The sequence below is a fragment of the Podarcis raffonei genome, chromosome 14 (genome assembly GCF_027172205.1).
Source record: "Podarcis raffonei isolate rPodRaf1 chromosome 14, rPodRaf1.pri, whole genome shotgun sequence".
Taxonomy (NCBI): Eukaryota; Metazoa; Chordata; class Lepidosauria; order Squamata; family Lacertidae; genus Podarcis; species Podarcis raffonei.
In genome coordinates, this window is record NC_070615.1 from 5,576,965 (window position 1) to 5,593,060 (window position 16,096).

The 16,096-nt window shown below is 44.7% G+C and overlaps 1 protein-coding gene across 4 annotated transcripts in view; it reads right to left on the reverse strand.

Moving 5' to 3' along the window:
* Nucleotides 1-12,894, reverse strand: part of RNF111 (ring finger protein 111) — a 49,881-nt gene extending 36,987 nt beyond the window's left edge. The window contains exon 1 of one of the 4 annotated variants that reach the window (XM_053364268.1): nt 12,776-12,894. In XM_053364268.1, coding sequence (XP_053220243.1) covers nt 12,776-12,821 — 46 coding nt within the window. In that variant the 5' untranslated portion in view covers nt 12,822-12,894. Of the gene's footprint in view, nt 1-11,095; nt 11,369-12,775 lie in introns of those variants that run through there. The other 3 variants (XM_053364265.1, XM_053364266.1, XM_053364267.1) reach the window with 3 other exon arrangements.
* Nucleotides 12,895-16,096: the final 3,202 nt, after the last annotated feature.

The following is a 16,096-nucleotide window of genomic DNA, read 5'->3' on the forward strand; positions in this document are numbered from 1 at the left end:
CCATGTCATTTTCCAAACAAGGAGCTTCTGAATGAAGCACTGGAAATCACTATTTCATTGTGAAATTCCTCACAGAATTTGAAATGACGACAGCTGATCCTGAGCACCCTAAGATGTAGTGTGAAGCTTTTTAGTATAAATAGTTCATATTTTAAGATGCATTGTTTATACTGGGATTGCCTAGACGATACTTATCATCTTCCTACCTGTTTGCCTTCCCAGTGTAAAAATAACAAAATAAACATATGAATGTGGGTTGCAGGAAAGGCTTTCATGTATTCGATATAATACCAGTTTTCATATTTATTTTATAAAATCTCAAGTATAAAACTGGACTTCTCTAATCCTAGCTTTCATTGCAGTTTGAAGAAATCTAGCTAGTCATAGAATCATAGTTGGAAGGGACACAAAAGGTCATGTAGTCCAATCACCTTGCAATGTCAGACGTGTGTGCGTGTGTGTGTGTGAAGCTGGTACAATTGAATGGCTGCAATTTATGAAGAACTGCAATGTGGCGGGGGTTATTTCTTTAACCCAGTAGTGTAGCTCCAGTGGTTCAAGCAAGAGGTGTGGGTGTAACTTAACAGCCTTTGAGTGTGTTCAGAAAGCAGTACAAAAATCAAACTGAACAAAAAATGGCAACTAGCCATTGTGTTTTTGCGCCTGCAACCCAGGTTCCAGGAGCCATGTGGCAAATAGCTTTTCTAACCCAGTTTCTAATGCTGCCTGCAAGAACCCACAAATTGCCGTGTCTCAAATAAAATGAAGCAGAAGTAGAAGACATACCCAGGGAGATGACTGGACCAGAAAAAGGTTAACAAGAATTTAAGTTACCTCAAGTTGGAAGATATTAATGATTAGAAAGGCAAAATAATAAAATCCAAGCTATATTAAAATGTTATTTGTTAGGAAAGCAGCAGTATTCCCTTTCACATAGTTCTAAACTCTTGCAGACAAGGACTAGCGTCTGATGAGCTTTAACGGATACCAGGACTACTTTCTCAACCGAGCGCAGATAATCTGTGGAACTTCCTGCAATCACAGGAAACAATGACCCACAGAGCACAACTAAGTTGTGCGATTTTTTGGAGAGAATTTGGACTTGCTTGTTTGAAAACAAAATATATGCAGGGAGAGGGATGAAGATTTAAGAGAGCTGCGGTTTGCCATCAAGTGCTCACCTCCCTCTCACCCTCAGTTATGAAAAACACAGGTGCACACTTCACTGCTTTGCCATTTAATAGTATTTGTACACACATTTCCAAGTTTTAGCAATAATCATGTGGCCTGGAAGCTTGCTATTTATTTTTATCTATTTTGAATGCTCAGAATCTGAGAATTCTGACTTAACCATTCTGTATTGTCATCAAGAGGGGAACCAGCTGAGGTCAAGAAGCTATGCAGGGTCTGTCTAGGATGCTGTGCTTTAAACACCCTTGCTCTCAAGATAACAAATGCTTCTGCTATTGCTCATCACTTTTCCAATTAGTAGCTGATAGTTTAAAACAGAACCTGGGCAACAGCAGAAAGAACTGGAGAGCACGAAGTAGCAAATTTGCACGTTGCAACTGCTGTGAAAACTGGGAGGGCTAGCAAACTCTAATTCACTAAGCAATTAGGTTCTAAATATGTTAACAAGTTACCTTCATTTCTTATGCCCTTGTTGGGATTTTGTCAGCTTGAACAAAAGTTTCCCTACAACCAAAAAAACCCCACTCCTGTGATACATATTCCCTTCTTGCAGCTATAGGACAAGGAAGCCTTTTGCTGCCGCTCTACCCCACCAAACACCTGATTCACCCGGCAGTGCTGCAGCAGCAAAAAAAGGACACATATTTTACTGCTGGGCAAATCAAGTGCTGGACGGGGTAGTAAAAGACGCAGCCAAGCAGGTGGAGATGCTATGCACCAAGGGTATCTCCTGGACATCTCCATCCAGTTGAAAAGGCTGATTGCCAGTCGCAAAATGCGCCTGGCACCTGACTAATTTCGGAGCCTGCCTGATAGGAGTTGCAGTTCAAAATAGCTGAAGGGCACCAGGTTGCAGAAGGCTGTCATGAGGGATCTGGTGTATTTGTCTTGGCTGTAAAAAAAAAAAGAGGGGGTGAAAGTACAGATGTAGCTCCATGTACATTTCCTTTCACATAAATGGCTCAATAAAGCTATGTGAACAGCTTCTTTATGGCCAGGCATTTTCACATTCAAAAAACTAAAGAGGGAGTGCAGAGAACTGTGTATTAACTAACAACACAATTGAAACTGGCCTCCAAGCAAACACAATTCTAGGAGGCCCATGTTTAGAAGCATGCTTATCAACAAGACAATGCTCCACGTTCCCCTAACATGCAGAAAACTGGCAGGGATGGCTGTGGTTATTGCACTGCTTGACACAACCAGGAAAACTGTATGCTGCTGGCTGTTTACAGACAAGCAAGGAAGGAGGAGCATTTTGAGAAAGAGCAGCACTAAAGGAACTACAGAAAGGCTGAGGCAGAGGCAGAGCTGGAGGGAGGGTGGGTGGGTCTGGGCGGCACTTACCACACCAGAGCCCCGTGTCTCTCCTAGGAGAGACATGGTGGCTTGGGCGCCTGCAGGCTCAGCATGCGGCACCGCTGTGCTGAGGGACAAACTCCTACATAGGGTGACTTCTTCCTTTCTTTGTCAACGAACAGTGGGAGAATCACGATCAACCTTGGTGTTGCTATGTTTTATTTTGTACAGTTCTACTTTACCTTGTCAGCAGATTATTTCTAAGGTGGCTCACAAAATTGCAATACTTAAAAAAATACAAATATTAAATACATCATTACCATAAATGTTTAAGCAGCAGGGATGTAAAAATTACTTATTATTGCATCATTTATAATTTATTATGCATCTTTCCACAAAGGAGGTAAAGGCATCATTGTATATGGCTCTCCCACTCCACGTTTTACCTTCCCAACAACCCTGTGAGGTAGCCTTGATCTGGTGAGATGAAAGACGGTGATTGGCCAGGTCAAAATCACCCAGTAAGCATCATGACTGAATGGGGATTCAAACACTGATATTTCAAGTTCTAGTCTACCACCCTAACCACTGTAAAAAGGTAAAGGGACTCCTGACCATTAGGTCCAGTTGCGGATGACTCTGGGGTTGCGGCGCTCATCTCGCTTTATTAGCCGAGGGAGCCGGGGTACAGCTTCTGGGTCATGTGGCCAGCATGACTAAGCTGCTTCTGGCGAACCAGAGCAGCGCTGTTTACCTTCCTGACGGAGCGGTACCTATTTATCTACTTGCACTTTGACGTGCTTTTGAACTGCTAGGTTGGCAGGAGACCACTGTACTAGACATCAAAGCAACACAACAAGTAGGCAGAACTAAGAATACCACAATCATGGGCAGATGTGCAAGTAGCACTATTATGACCTGGCCCTAGCGAATTCTGAGGACCTAAACCTCAGTAGCACTGAAAAACAGAGTCACCACACCCTTGACCACAGTAGGTAGGGATTTCCAAAGGGTCACCCCTGACCAAAGGGTGGAAGGTTCATGCAGGACTAGGTGGCCCTCAAGACATTCTGGTCCTGAGCTGTGGGGCTTTTGTAAGCTAATGCCAACAGTCTTGACTTGAGCCCAAAACCATTGAAGGAGCCAGTGAACCTTTTCCAATACCTCCACCCCAATCTTCTAAACATCAGGAGGTGACTGAGCTTGACTCTCCAGAGAACATCCTACATGATGTATGACAACTCTCCTAAGCAGACTTAGAAACATACTCCACTCTGCAGCCACGGCTCAGATTCTCTTCTCTCTATCATGCCCCCTCCTATTAGCAGGGATGGGAGACCTATTTCAGCCCCAAGGCCACATTCTCTCATGCATAACCTTCTGGAAGGCTGCTGCATATGAATGGTGGGCAGGGCACAAAAGCGGGTGTGGGCAGAACAATGGACATGGCTCTTCCCTTTATACCAGGGATGGGCAGCTGGTGGTCCTGCTTGCTGATCTACAAGTCCCATTATCCCTGGCTGGGCTGATGAGAGTCCAACCACATATGGCTCCCAATCTTCCCTGCTTCATTATGCTATATTCCAGGCAAGCAAAAGTCAGGTTTCTACACCTACCCTCATTCCTCCTTCCAGGTAAGTAAGAGGCGTCATTACAGTTCAAAGACACATTTCAGCCAGGCAAAAGCACTCAAAGAGGACACAGAGCAGGGCCGGTGAGAGGTATGGTCTGGGTAGGCCACTCAATTTAAAGTGCTGGTATGAAAATTTTAGAGGACCAAATTGTATGAGGAAACCTACCTGAGCCCCAATATCAGCTTTGGAGTTTAAGATGTGACTGGCAGATAATAGGGAAAGGGCCTTTACTGGGGGCAGTACAGATGCATAACTCCCTCCCTAGTGATATCTGTCAAACCCCTTTCTTGCCCACTTATTGTAAAGACCTTTCTGTTCAACAATGTATGACCCACTCCTTCCCAAACTGGGCAGCAGAGGTCCAGAGACTCATTCAATGATGTGAGGTGGCAGAGGCCCAGGAAAGTCTCGGATGACAAACCATGCACATTGGCAGTGATACTGGGTGGTACCTGAGCTTTACTCAGAATAGACCCAAGGAAATTAATGAACATGAAGTCAGTGCCATTAATTTCAGGTCTACTTTGAGTAAAATGCTTTGGATGCCAAAGCAGAGAGTAAAAACACTGCGAAGTTAAATAACTAACACTGGAGGTATTGCACAGGCCATACTTGTAAGCCAGTTGTTAGCAAGGGTTCTTTACAGGCCTTTCCATGGGCAATGCCTCCATAGAGATTCATTCCACAGAACAGCTGCAACCTCTAGAACAGTACCGTCCCCTAGTAGGGCATGGGATTACCCGGGGGGGCAGTAAGAGGCAAGGGGGTGTCAGGGGGTGCTGGAGGTAACTGAGGCCAAATCTGTCATCTCTATATTTACTTCAGAGTTAACTCTATCCAAGTGCAATGTAAGGTGTGCTATGCTGTACCAATTTCCAAACCTGCCTGATCTAGAAGAGAAAAGTGGGATGTTGTTGACAGACAATGGAGTGCGCCTCTGGGGGTGAAGTCAAACCGCTGTAAGCACTGAAGTGACCTCTCTGGGATGCAAGCCTGGGAAGTTTGTATGCAGGTCCTGGGCTGCCCAAACGATAAGATCCCCCTCTTGGCCTCACTGATGCGGTTCAAAGGAAAGCAGAGCAATATGTTTACAAGCTTTTTGTCACCATTTGGATATGCTGTTTAAGATATGTCTAAGTGATTTGGGGGATGTTCTTTTGATAGAAATTCCATATTAGAAATCCATTTTCAGATATATTGAGGAAGTTGCGGGAGTGGAGAAAGAACTATCTGAGCTACAAAATGACTGATCTGAAGCCAAAGTTTAAGAAATAATACAAGTTTTGGTTACAAAAGGAAATTTCTGATTGCTCTCTGCGATTTGGAAATTCCTTGCTGCATTTCCAACATGAACCTTGATGGAACACAGTTTAGTACTGTTGTCCAACTTCTCCCCAAAGAAATTGACTTCCAGATTACTAAATGTAGTGATTTAAGAAGACTCCTGCTATGTGACTTTAGACCAGAGAGTGGGAAACTGGTATAAAGCGCATCCATTGCATTCAGAATTTATGGAACAGTGAAGGAGTTACTAAATGTGGTATCTAAGAAATGACTCTCAGACTTTGAAAAGCTGGTAGCACTGGATCAAGATAATCAATTTTGTTGAATTAATTAAACTAGTTCTAACTGGATTTTGAATAAATGTGCAATTAATTGTTACTGCATTGAATTTTATTGTGTTTTCATCTTCCTTAGTGGGTCATGCACACTGCTATTCTGAATAATGCTGTTTATATGGTAGGGAACACCGAGTTTATGTAACCAAGGGGGTGGTGGCCCCAAAACCACTGATCTATAAAGTTTCAAGGACATGTGTGGGAAAGACTCTGCAATCAGCCCTGGCCAATGGCCATGCAATTCCAAGCCTTCAAGTATTACAGCTGTGCTGTGGAATGAACCCACAGAAAAGCAGTTTCTACAGCAGTGTAAAATACGTTAGGAAGGCACCGCATATTCATGCCACTGTGTGACGGGGACTACCTCTGAAAATTGACTCTGGACACAGATTTTCCATTTTTTAAAAAGCTTATTTTAAAGGGCACCAATAACCAGAAATGAAAGGAAAATTTTACCGTGAATTTCTATTCCCAGAGGCACCTGAAGGACAGCCCTTCCATCTGGGATAACTCTTCTCTCTGGTAGGCCAGTGAGAGGGAAGAGTCATCCCAGATGGAAGGGCTGTCCTTCAGGAGCCTCTGGGGAACATAGCTTTCTACTGGTATGGAAGAAATCAGCATACAACAAGAGTTAAAGATAAGGAAGAATTAGCAGCATCTACCAGGGTTTCCATTTGAACTCAGACTTTTATAGTTTGTATTGCAACAATTCAGAATATCGGCCTAGAGCAGGGATGGGGAATACGTGATCCTCCACATGTTGCTGAACTATAACTCACATTATCCCTGACCAATGGTCACATACCGGCTGGGACTGATGGGAGTTTGGAGTCAAGCATGTGGAGTGGCACAGGTTGCTCACATTACTGGTGCTAACGTCACAGATGAGGTTGATGCTCCCACTTCCTACACCCTCAATGGGCATATTGAAGAGGAAGGGAAGTGGACTAATTGTTACTGACTAGCACCACAGTAATTGGTGCTTCTATTGTGCTATACAGTAGCTTGTTGCTGGGTAAGAGACATTATGATCAGGGTGGTGGAGTTGCACAATTGCTGCAAACTCTGTAGTGGGCAAGTCACAATCCCTGTGCTTGGGACTTCTGGCAGCATTCCTATGATTGCATGGCTGGCTAAGTTCAGGATATTGAATGCAGGGCACAACAATATCAGAGGCTCCATGTTACCCATCTTGGCTGCTCATTCAGACATAAAAACAGTTTTAATGGTTTGCTATCCCCCTACACTTCCTATTGCCTTCTTTCTGTTTCAGGTTGGTGTGTTGGCTGCTATCCAACTGATGCTTTTATTAGTATTCATGGATAATCTGTTTTGCTCTGCTGTGTTATGTTTACATTATACTGCTGTTTTTAGAAGACTTGCCATGTCAACTCTGGTAGAAATGTGGCGTGCACAATTTTGAATTTTTTTTCCAATTTAAGGACAGCCCAATTTTCTGATCTTACTGACACCCCAGTTGTTTCCCCCCTACTGCCATTCTAATAGTAGCAGTATTCAGAGTGGTATATTAACAAGTACTTTCATTAACGTACTGAAGACCAAGCACCACAGCAATCCTCATCAGTTCACATTGGAGAGAGCTGCTCATATATCACCAGGATTAGTTAGTAGCACTGCAACAAGAAATTCTGATTGCTAGATAGATACCACCAAATGGCACCTTAAACCTGGGTTATGGTTGCCACAATGGAATGGCTAGGTGCCATTTTTCTTCATTTGTTTTTGTTTTGCAGTGGACTTCATTATCATCATCATCATCATTCCTTTCATTTCTATACCACTTTATATTTTAAAGAACAAATCTCATCAAAACATCAAATAAAACAATCCAGAACAGAACAAAGTGAAGCTTCATTGACATATTTCAGATCCTTCTCTAAGTGACTTTTTGCTTTCGCCAGCCACCATCCAGAGATTTCCACCTGGTTGTAATTGGACCTGTGCCAGTCGCAAAACATACCTGGTACCTGACTAAGTTTGAACACTCCTATACAAACTATACCAGCCTTCCCCAAATGTTTTGGGCTACAGGGGAAAAGGTGGGATATAAAAAAATATATTACAACAACAGCTTCACTCAGCCCCAACAAAATCCAGATGAGCCAAAGCATCTAGATAGTGGAAGGCTGGTCTATAGTCCTATATCTCCTGCTATGGACCCCTTAGGATCCTGGGGTGGTAGCGGGGGGGGGGGGGAGAAGATCGCCACCAGCCGTTCCAGTCAGCATCAGGGGATCTCTTACTATCATGTGCAAGATACAACTAGACGATCATGTCACCCGGGGAGGGGGAAGCTTACCACTTGGGAGATTCATTCACATGAATGACACCCCACTCAACTCTGTAAAGAGAGACACGATACATTAAGTCCTTGTTAACATGATTTCCTCACCACTGTGACCCACCATTTCAGGACAGACCAGTTGGCATATAGCCAAAGTGTGTTTAACTAACAGCAGATCCACAACCAGACACTAGTTCTCTCATTCCACTCTATGCATATACGGCATATGTTGTGTATATAAACACAATGCTAGCTCTTGTAATTTTGCCCTTCATAATCTTCTCACCACCTTCACTCCCCCAATCGCATGTAAAAATTGAACCTCAATTTACATTAAATTTACCTCAACCTGCCTGGTAAACAGATTTCACAGTACAGTTAACAAGTGATTCCACAAAATATATACCCTGGGAGGACAACAAAGCTTGCCAAGGTTCAGAGTTGCCACATACTCCAACTTGCTACATGGCCTTTGACAATGTACAAAGATACCACCAGATATTTTATTTTGAGAGGGGAGGAGTTAAGATTGAAATGCTCTCATCCTCTCCCTGTCCTACTGCATTTTGATTTCTGAGTCCCGCCCCGTTCCAATGCAGTCCAGGCACTGACCCACCCCAGACCAGCTCAGATTCAGCAAGGTAGCTCCATTGCCATTTGTTCAAATCAAATTTCAAGCATTAATAGAAGGGCTACACATTGATAAAATAAGGACTCCAGGTCACAAGAGTACTTCACTCCTCTCCAACCTGCAGACAAATTGTGAACAACATTTGTTTTGTTAATTTAGTATACCAACCATGGCACAAAAAAACCTTAAAACAAATTGCAGAGCAATCTTCAACCACTGCAAATATGGTCTTCCATCTTAGTCCTACTAGAACCCCATACAACCTCCCCAAGTCACAAATCCTGTTCTCCTTTTCTTCAGGCTCTCTTCACATCAGGGCCACATCATACTTAAGCTTTTACTGTCCATTCATCTGAAATCCAATGCCACATCCCTACTCTGTTTCAGAATCCATACTCCATTCACAAGCAAACACCTAAGTAGGGGAAGAGAGTCCACTCTGAACATGTGACAGAAATAAAAGGGGCTGTGTTGAAAGTGTGTTAAGAGATAATGAATCCACATTAAGGCACCTTGGGCATATTTTCTCTAGGGATAGCATACAGCAAGTGATCACCCTAAGTCTTGCCCTTGGGTCATTCCATATCAAGTGATGCATTTTTTTCTCTCATGTCATCCGATTTTGTCATATTTTGTACACTTGTTGAATGATCAAAACTAAGTTTAAATCTTTTTTAAAAATCTCATCCTATTTTTGAATTATGAGGGTTTGAAATTTCAAAAAACGGGAATTTTGGCCTTGTGGGACTACACAAAAACCTTTAAAATTTCTTCAAAACTTCATGGGCTTTAATGTGATATGTCGCATGACAGGCTTACTTTAAATTTTAAAGTTAAGTTACAAAATTGTAAATTTTAAAAGGTGATTAAAAATCAATATGATTAAAAATTTCCAAAAATTGTATTTAATATTTCTAAGAGCTACCTGCAAAATTTCATATTGGTATCTCAATGGGATCACATTAAAAAATGTTTTGTACATACATGTCGGCCTTATGGGGTTCTATTCAGGATAAATTTGTCTTCTTGGAGTAAAATATAACAGAATAAACAAGATTTCAAACTATGATATCAGCTACTTCAGGCATTTCTTTAGAAAGTTATTCAGTTAAAAGGTATCTGAAAACTAATCAAGTTTTTCTTTTAAAAATGTGTTCCAAAGAGGAGTGATAGCTTGTTGTTGCATGATAGAATTAACACTTTAAAAGAATTCTTCTGAGTGCTTCATTTCATGAGCATTACAACAAAATACATGGAGGGTATATATCCAATGAAAATGCTGTATTGAAACTTTTGAATAGTTTTTTTTAATTAAATAAGAAATAAATGCTTCTGATCAAGCAGAAATGTCAAATGAAGAGAGGCATTTATCCTGCTAAACACACTCATTCGTTTGAATGAATGAAAGACTAACAGCCTTATGTAGTGATCCCATACACACTCAGAAACAAGCACTAGTGACTTCCAACAGGTATTTTCACAAGTAAACCTACACAGAATTGAGCTGCATGCATGTTTTGTTTGCTTCAGCCACTTCCAAGCAGATTCCCTCTTGCCACCTTTTTATGCCATCATATTCTGTTACCTTTGCAACTCATCTCCCCATTCCAACCACATTCTAGATGTAAGTTTCTAAAAGCAGAGGACTGCCTTTTGTTTGGGTTCCCGTATAAAGGTGTCATGTGCACCGATGGTGCCGTATTATTAATTAATCAATCAATCATCACACGTCATTATGGAAATGACATAAAAGACAACAACCCAGGACCCATTTCTAAAGCTGCATTTCGTTTCTTCACCCTCCACTTCAAGCTTCCACCCCCTTAAGGGGAGGGGCTGCTGTGGCCCTTACAAATCCCCCTTTCCACGCCCCTCCAACACATGCAGTAAAAGAGTCTAAATTTAGATTCTTAACTTCTCAATGCAGGCACTTGCAGTTTTTTTTACTCATATCGCCGGCGTTCACCAGACCCTCGAGGGTGCTAGACCAGGGCATAGTGATCACCAATAATTCCATTTCTTTATCCAAGATCGCACAGGCCCAGCGCGGGGAGGAGGAAAGCGAGGCGCAAGAGGCCGGCCAAGCCCGAGCTGCCCATATTTTGCCCTCCCTCCTACCCCACAAGCTCTCACGCTGCGTGGAGCTGCCACCCTTCCGTCTCCCCCCACCCAGCCAACCCAAACTGTACGCCTCTCGGGACAGAGAGCTCCCGGGAAGGCGGACGGCGCTGCACCAGTCGGGGCCATCAGCCCACCGCCGCCTATTCATCTGCGGTCTCCCACCTCCCCTTCCGCCGTGAAGCGGGAGGAAGCGAGCGGAGGCGGCGGGCAGCCCCGGCCCAGGGGAGCCCCACACGCAGGGCGGCCTTTGGCCCTCCTCCCACTCCCGGGGCCCACGGAAGCCTCCAGCGCGTACCTGAGGGCGCTGAGGGGGGCGAGGGCGAAGCGGCCTAGCCCGGCCCAGCTGGCGCCGGACCCTCCTCACGGCTCCGCTCGGCGCGACGTCCTTCCTCTCGCCCGGTCCCCTCCTTCCCTCCCCGGTTCGGGGCCGAGGGCGCAGCCCCGAGCGGTGGCAGTTGGCTTTGCTGCGCGGCCCCCGCCCCCGGTCCTGCTTCTCCTGCCGCCGCCGCCACCTCCCTCGTCTCCTTCTTCTGCTTCTTCTTCTCCTCTGCCAGCCGCTCCCTCCCTCTCCCTTTCCCCCTCTCTCTCCCTCCGCGGTCGCAAAAGCGCGACACTCGGCGGCGCTTTACGGCAAAGCCGCCAAGCGCCACCGGGCAGCTGCCTAAAGAGGGCGCGAGGCTCTGCTCGCAGCGCGCACTTCGGGAGTGCGATGGACGACTCCACGTGCGGGTGCAGGGCGGGGAAAGACAAGGAGGTGGGGTTGGTGGGGGGTTTGTTTAGTTTTAAATAAGCCTAGTTAAAGGATGGTGGTCTTGTTTATTTTGATGAATTAAATCAAAAGGGAACCCTGACAAGATCCTTATTTCATCAGCCAACCTGCGCCCACAGGCGGAAGGCCACGCTCTCCTCGAGCAAACATGGAAGCAGCGGAATGAATGCACACCTTGGGTTTTGTTGCGTGCGCGTTTTTAAAACGACTGAATAGACGCAAAACGTACTGTATTTGCCACCACATTCTACGCCCCGCACATGGAGTCCAGCCGAGGCATATTAGCGAGCCGGAAGTGTTTGTAGGGAAAGCCGTTAAGATTGCACCCGCTTTGTCATCACCAGAGAGACGCACTAACGTCCCTCTCCATCCCCCCCCCCGCTGCCGCTCCTATCGCCGCTGTTCCTCACTATGGGCGACGCACCACCTACTGGCCGGAGGACTAGGCAGCGCCTTGCTGCAGAGGCTCAGCCTGCAGGAAGGGATCCTGTTTGCGCCTCGTTGCTGCTGCAGGACTGCGAAATGGGTGGCGATGGGCCATTGTAGCGTCCCTCTGGCCGCCCCACACGCTTCTCAGAGCCGGCTTCCCAGCAGCGAGCTGCCTTGGGTCCATGAATGGGTCTTGCTGGTAGCCCTCCGACCAAAGCAGCCTCGGCTTTCCTCCAGATATGGGGCGGAGTAATGCTACCTAACCCACCTCGCGGGGTTGTTGTGACGGTCCCAAACGATCAAAGAATTGTAGAGTTGGAAGGGGCCACCAGGGTCATCTAGTCCGACCCCCCTGCAATGCAGGAACCTTCTGCGCAGGCTGAGGAAGCCATTTGCAGACCTAACATGAACCCCTGAAATAAGTCGAGTCGACAGGTTCTGACAGCTGGATGCTAGAAGGAAACACGTGTGTGTGTTCAGTGGGACTCCCAAGTCCACAAAGCGTCCGCCACAATGGAAATGTTCTTTTCTAAGACGCCTCAAAACCCTTCGGGGATTTGGATCGAGAGGGCTGCAGCCCTGCGCTGCCTCTGGGGGGGCAAAGAAAAATGAAAGTATCCCCAAGTTTCAAAACTAAGGAATTAAAATGAGTCGAAAGTGGGCCCGTAGAGAGGAAAAGAGGGACGTGTAGAAACTACGAATTTCTATTTTAAATTTTAACTATAAATTTCGGAACTAGGGAACTTAATAACCTGCACTTCCATTATCCCCACGTACCAAAGCTTTCCCCCCGACTGCGTAGCCTTTTCGCACAAGGCTCCATGGAGGAGTTGGGCACAGCTAAACCTGCAGAGAGGAGTCCGAAATCCGCATCGGTTTGCGCCACTTCAACTGCCAGCTTTCCCCCGAAGAATCCTGGGCGTTGTAGTTCGTTGCGTGTCCGGTGAACTGAGTTCTTCCAAACCCCGCACAGAACAAACCATGACAACAGCTCATCCAACTGTGCATACTGAGAAAAATGCGCAGCCTTCCTTTACAACCCTAATTCCCAACCCACGTCTGCTCTGAAGCACTAGTGAATTTAGAGGGGGTTACTCCCAGGAACTGGAGTTAGGATTTCCACTTTAGAGTTTTCTGTTGTTTTTTTAATGCTTTATTGGTTGTGGTTTTTTTAAAACAAACCCATAACAAAACAGAAAACCAGATCAAACAGTATATAACGATCAACAAAAAAATCCAAAATTAATACTCCTTGCATACCAAAAAGAAATACACAAAATTAAGTTCATCCTTTACTAATTCTAATGTGACTTCTGGTTCCCCCATTGTGGTTCCTAAATTCCCTTTCAATGCACACTTAATTTTATCTTTCCTAAATTCTCTATCACTCATATTCTTTAACAATCTCTTTTTTTAAGGATTTCCACTTCAGAAGTAAAAAAAAAAAGGGGGGGTTGTTTTTGGCAATGTAGTTCACACTTCTTTGGAAGATTGTTAAAACATATGTAGTATTTGTGTGTGCATTTGTGTGTACACACACACACTTATATTTATTACAGTGCCTAACAAAACGGAGATTTTCAATTCTTACAGCAAAAGGTTTCGGCTACTGCCTCCTTCAGGTGCTCTGAAGTGAACCCAAGGGTTCTTTAGCCAAGGTGGCAGTTCAAGGAATATTTGCAAGTGCGCCCTTTGCTGTAGCTTAGCAGTGCTGAGCTGGGGAGGCTTTCCTTGTAGGGCCATCAGTAAGGGAAGTACAAGGAGCCATCTCCCAGAGTGACCCATCCCACCTGTAGCACCCCAGTTATGGAACACCAGACCCTTCAAGTGTCCCTATTTTCCAGGGACAGTCCTGGAATTTCAGAAGCCATCCCGGTTTCTGATCTGATCCCAAAATGTCCCACTTTTCTTATGATATCCCTATTTTCATCGGATAAATGTTGAAGGGTATGGAGTCATGGGACTCCTGAGCCAAGGAAGTACTATACAACTTTAAGAAGACATCTGAATGCAGCCTTGTATAGGGAAGTTTTTAAATGTTTAATGTTTTGTTATGTCTCTATAGATGTTGGAAGCCGCTCAGAGTGATGGTATAAATATCATCATCATCATTATCATTATTATGGTTGTTGAATAAGACATCCCTATTTTCATTGGAGAAATATTGGAGGGCATGGAACACACTCCTCCCCTCCTTAGAAATTCAGTTGGCACAAACTTTGCTTTGTTTTAGGTCCCAGATGAAAACGGGTCTTTTTGCCTGTCTTTTGACAGTTAAACTGATTTTAATATTGATTGTTGTCATTGTTTTCCCTTTGTGCAATTCCACCCTAAGGTCTACAAACCAAACCAGGTTGTTTAGATTTACTAAACAAGTATTAATTCACTTACACAATGCAGAATGTATTAGTACATCATCATATAGCATCATAACACTGATTATATTTTAATTGCAAGCCTTGTCACGATTATGGTTTATAGAAATAATTATCACCTATGAAAATTACAATGGCTCAGCCAATCTGCTATCACGCAAGCAGGGGATTTTTTCATGAAGAAAACACTATACAGTGGTACCTCGGGTTAAGTACTTAATTCGTTCCAGAGGTCCGTACTTAACCTGAAACTGTTCTTAACCTGAAGCACCATTTTAGCTAATGGGGCCTTCTGCTGCTGCCGCGCCGCCGGAGCATGATTTCTGTTCTCATCCTGAAGCAAAGTTCTTAACCTGAAGCACTATTTCTGGGTTAGCGGAGTCTGTAACCTGATGCATATGTAACTTGAAGCATATGTAACCTGAGGTACCACTGTATACATATCAACAATTGGCCCTTTTTAAATCCTCCTATAATAATAAGGTGCAGAATATTCCTCATCAAAATCGCCTCTTTCATGTTCTCTTGATTACAATTGATATAAAAAATGCAAGCTTCATGATCAGAACCCCCCGAACGAAGTCGGCCCAAAAATTTATAATTTGGTAAAAAATGCAATCAAAATTATCTTCAAAGCGAAAAGAATATTGTTAACAAATAATTGGGATTAAATCGCTTGGTTTTCAGATGTGGATTAAGGCCTACTAGTGGGTCATGGCCTGTTCTAAGATGAGTCATAACAGCAGTTCTACCACCATACAAACATATGATAACAAATTAAGAAATGGGTCCCCACTTTAAAGTTGTATATCAGCTGGAGATCAAATACAAATAATTGCCATTAAAACCATATCTGGATAGGAATTATTTAGACACCTATTAAAATCTACATGATAATGTAGAAGAATAAATAATATATACCGTATTTTTCATCCCATAGGACGCTCCGTCCCATAGGACGCACCTAGTTTTTTGGGGGGGAAATAAAGGAAAAATTTTTTTCCTTTATTCCCCCCACCAAACCAGGTCGGGGAAACCAAACCAGGTCGGGGAACAGCGGTATGGCAGCGCTCCGCCTCCCTGCTGTCCCCCGAGCTTGTGGGGCTGGCCGATGTCTGCCCGAAGCGCGGGGCGCTCTGCTTCAGGGCGCCCGCACGCCGGGCAGCAGGCTGCTATCCGCAGCCTAGGGAGCCCTGCGGGAACTCCTGCAGGGCTCCCCAGGCTGCGGATGTCGGCCTGGCGCGCGGGGCGCTCTGCTTCAGGGCACGCCGGGCGGCAGGCTGCTATCCGCAGCCTGGGGAGCCCTGCGGGAACTCCCGCAGGGCTCCCCAGGCTTGCTGATAGCTTCCTGAAGCCTGGAGAGCGAGAGGGGTCGGTGCGCACCAAGCTTCAGCGAAAGCCTGTATTCGCCCCATGCGTCACACAGATTCCCCCTTCATTTTTGGAGGGGAAAAAGTGCGTCCTATAGGGTGAAAAATATGGTACTTTCTGGTGTGTGATTTTTATAATAGTGAGATTTTCATTTATTTTTGCTTTTAAAAAAAGGAGTTAAAATGTATATGGCTCACTTAGGATTTAAGCTGTACAAGGCTTTATCCTGTATGCTCAAGCACAGCTCTCACTAAATGTGAAAGTGGTGTCACAGTGCTTTAAAAATGCCGTGAGACTGTGGCCTTGCTCCACACCTTATTTGAGTGCCTTAGTTTGGCACTTAGTCTGTGAT